At 39.2% G+C, this 2,671-nt stretch overlaps 1 protein-coding gene across 1 annotated transcript; it reads left to right on the forward strand.

Moving 5' to 3' along the window:
* On the forward strand, positions 1–1,814 carry LOC138884386 (uncharacterized). Its single transcript, XM_070165579.1, has 5 exons — positions 1–12; positions 55–340; positions 419–732; positions 829–1,014; positions 1,209–1,814. The coding sequence occupies exons 1-5, from the start codon at positions 1–3 to the stop codon at positions 1,812–1,814; spliced, it is 1,404 nt and encodes a 467-aa protein (XP_070021680.1).
* Positions 1,815–2,671: the final 857 nt, after the last annotated feature.

Here is a 2,671-nt window from a genome sequence, read left to right on the forward strand (position 1 = left end):
ATGGCGAGCCAGGTAACATAGTTAATTCTACAAAATTTAGATCTAACCTTGCAGAAGAAGCTCAAGGAGCAAAGCGACCGTATAGAGCAAATACTTGGAGTACCACCTGTAATTAAAGGAATCGATATGGATAAGTACTCACAACAACCATGGAAGCCTAGTGCAGCTCCGGTGCCAATCCCGAAGAAGTTCAAAATGCCTGATATTCCAAAGTATGATGGCACAACTGATCCACGAGACCACATGACTGCATTCACAACTGGTGTGAAGGGCAACTATTTAACCAAACAAGAAATTGAATCAGTGTTGGTCAAAAAATTTGGTGAAACACTCACCAAGGGTGCATTAACATGGTATTCCCTTTTACCCGAAAATTTTATAAATTCTTTTGCTGAGCTTGCAGATTCTTTTATCAAAGCACATTTGGGAGCTCAAAAAGTTGAAAAGAGAATGGAGGATATTTTCAAAATCAAACAAGGAGATTCAGAGTTGCTTAGGGAATTCGTGGATAGGTTTCAGCGTGAAAGAATGATGTTACCACATGTACCAGATAATTGGGCAGCTATGGCTTTTGCCAGTAACTTGAATAAGAAAAGTTCAGAAGCCACGAGACGACTCAAGGAATGTCTGCGTGAATTTCCAGCAACAACCTGGAATGATGTTTACAACAGATACAGCACGAAGCCGAGGATAGAAGAAGACACTATCTCCCGATCTCAGAAAGAAGAGAAGGTGAGTTCGAGACGTTCAGAAAACGAAAAAAGGTCCGGTAAAAATAGGTACGAACCATATATGGGCCCAGCAGGAAAATACTCATGATCAAAGCAGGATAATTCAAGGTACAATCGTAGATCAAGAAATAGAGAGTTAGGTTTGTCATCGAGATTTGGGAATGATCGAAACTCACGGGAAATTCGAGATGATGATAGGAACTTGAAGGCAAGATTTGGCGGTTACAATTTCAATGTCAGCACTTCAGAATTGGTAGCGGTGTTAAGAGGCATGGGCGATAAGGTGTGTTGGCCAAAAGAAATGAGATCAAATCCAAACAGGCGCAATCCTGATCACTGGTGCGAATTTAACAATGATCATGGTCATAAAACGGCAGATTACCGATTGCTACAAGGCTAAGTTGATCATCTATTAAAGCAAGTGTATCTCACTGAATTATTCAGTGATAAAGGTAAGCAAACATACATGAAGAACAGGCAGGAGCCCCTAAACCTCCTTCTCCTAAAAGGACCGTTAATGTTATAAGTGGGGGCGAAAAAATCAATGGTGTAACGTACACAGCAGCCAATAAAGTTTCCAAAATCACAATTACCCACGGTAAGCGGGTGCGACATGTCGTAGAGGAAGAAAACATTACATTTGATGATATAGATGCGGATGGCGTGTTAACTCAACATAACGATGCATTGGTAATATCTCTAATTGTACATGATACTAATGTGAAACGAGATTTGATTAATCCAGGGAGTTATGTGAACATTATTCTACTAAGAATATTGTACGAGATGCAAGCTGAAGAAAAACTAGTACCAAAGGCGCATACTTTGTCTGGATTCGACAATTCCAGCATTGTGACGAAAGGGGAGATAACACTTACTACATTCGTAGAATGGGTTGTCAAAGATACAAAGTTTCAGGTGGTAGAGATGGAGATGGCTTACAATATGATTCTCGGGAGACCATGGATCCACGAGATGGATGTCGTTCCGTCTACCTTACATCAAGTTATTAATTTCCATCACCATAGGGAATATGTCAAATCCATGGGGATCAACAGACATCCAGGAGAATCAACTTTGTAGCAGATTCAAGTATGAGAAATGAAGAAAAATAGCAGTTACAGAACCTAGTTGAGGATACCACAACGCAAGACTCAACTGAACAAGGGCGAACAGATGTGGACTCAAGACCCGATTCCATTCAAGAACCAGAAGAAAATGAAAACATCAAAACAACGATTGAAAAACTGGAGGCTGTAGAGTTATTTACACAATGGCCTAAAAGGAAAGTCTATGTAGGGGCCTGTCACACCTCTTTTTATCACTACACCCCCGAAAAGGGGTATAAGTGGAGTTTTTCCAATTAAAGGACAATCGAAACGAGATTATTTACATTAAATTTCAGAGTCGCCACTTGGGATAATTTATGGTGTCCCAAGTCACCAGTTAGAATCCCGAATCGAGGAAAATATTGATTTTGTATTACAGTCCGCGAGCCAGAAATCCAGGTAAGGAATTTTGTTTAACCAGGGAGAAGGTGTTAGGCACTCCCGAATTTCGTGGTTCTAGCACGGTCGCTTAACAATTTATACTTGGCTTAATTTTTTTTTAATTACGTGTTTAGAAACTACATGCATTTTACCTTTACCGCTTTTAATTACGTGATTTACTTGTACTTAAAGAATTATCGAGTTACGCATACGTATACTTGCGTGGTTTGGCATGTCAAGAGTCATGTCACGCGTACGTGTACACAATTCACAACACTTAGTTTATTTTAAAAAAAAACTTAGTTAAAGTCGCGCGGACGCGTACCTTAATTTATTTTTGAAAATCGTAATTATGTCACGCGAATATGTATACAATCACGATGATTGATTTATTAAGATCATACCTAAAAGCATACTATCAATTTGATTTTGATGTAAATATGTGAAAGC

Source organism: Nicotiana sylvestris, chromosome 2, assembly GCF_000393655.2.
Source record: "Nicotiana sylvestris chromosome 2, ASM39365v2, whole genome shotgun sequence".
Taxonomy (NCBI): Eukaryota; Viridiplantae; Streptophyta; class Magnoliopsida; order Solanales; family Solanaceae; genus Nicotiana; species Nicotiana sylvestris.

Excerpts from the sequence above, each read along its gene's own strand:
- LOC138884386 (XM_070165579.1), top strand. Across the intron at positions 733-828 it reads GATCTCAGAAAGAAGAGAAG|GATAATTCAAGGTACAATCG; the intron begins GTGAGTTCGAGA and ends TGATCAAAGCAG. Across the intron at positions 1,015-1,208 it reads TAAGAGGCATGGGCGATAAG|GCAGGAGCCCCTAAACCTCC; the intron begins GTGTGTTGGCCA and ends CATGAAGAACAG.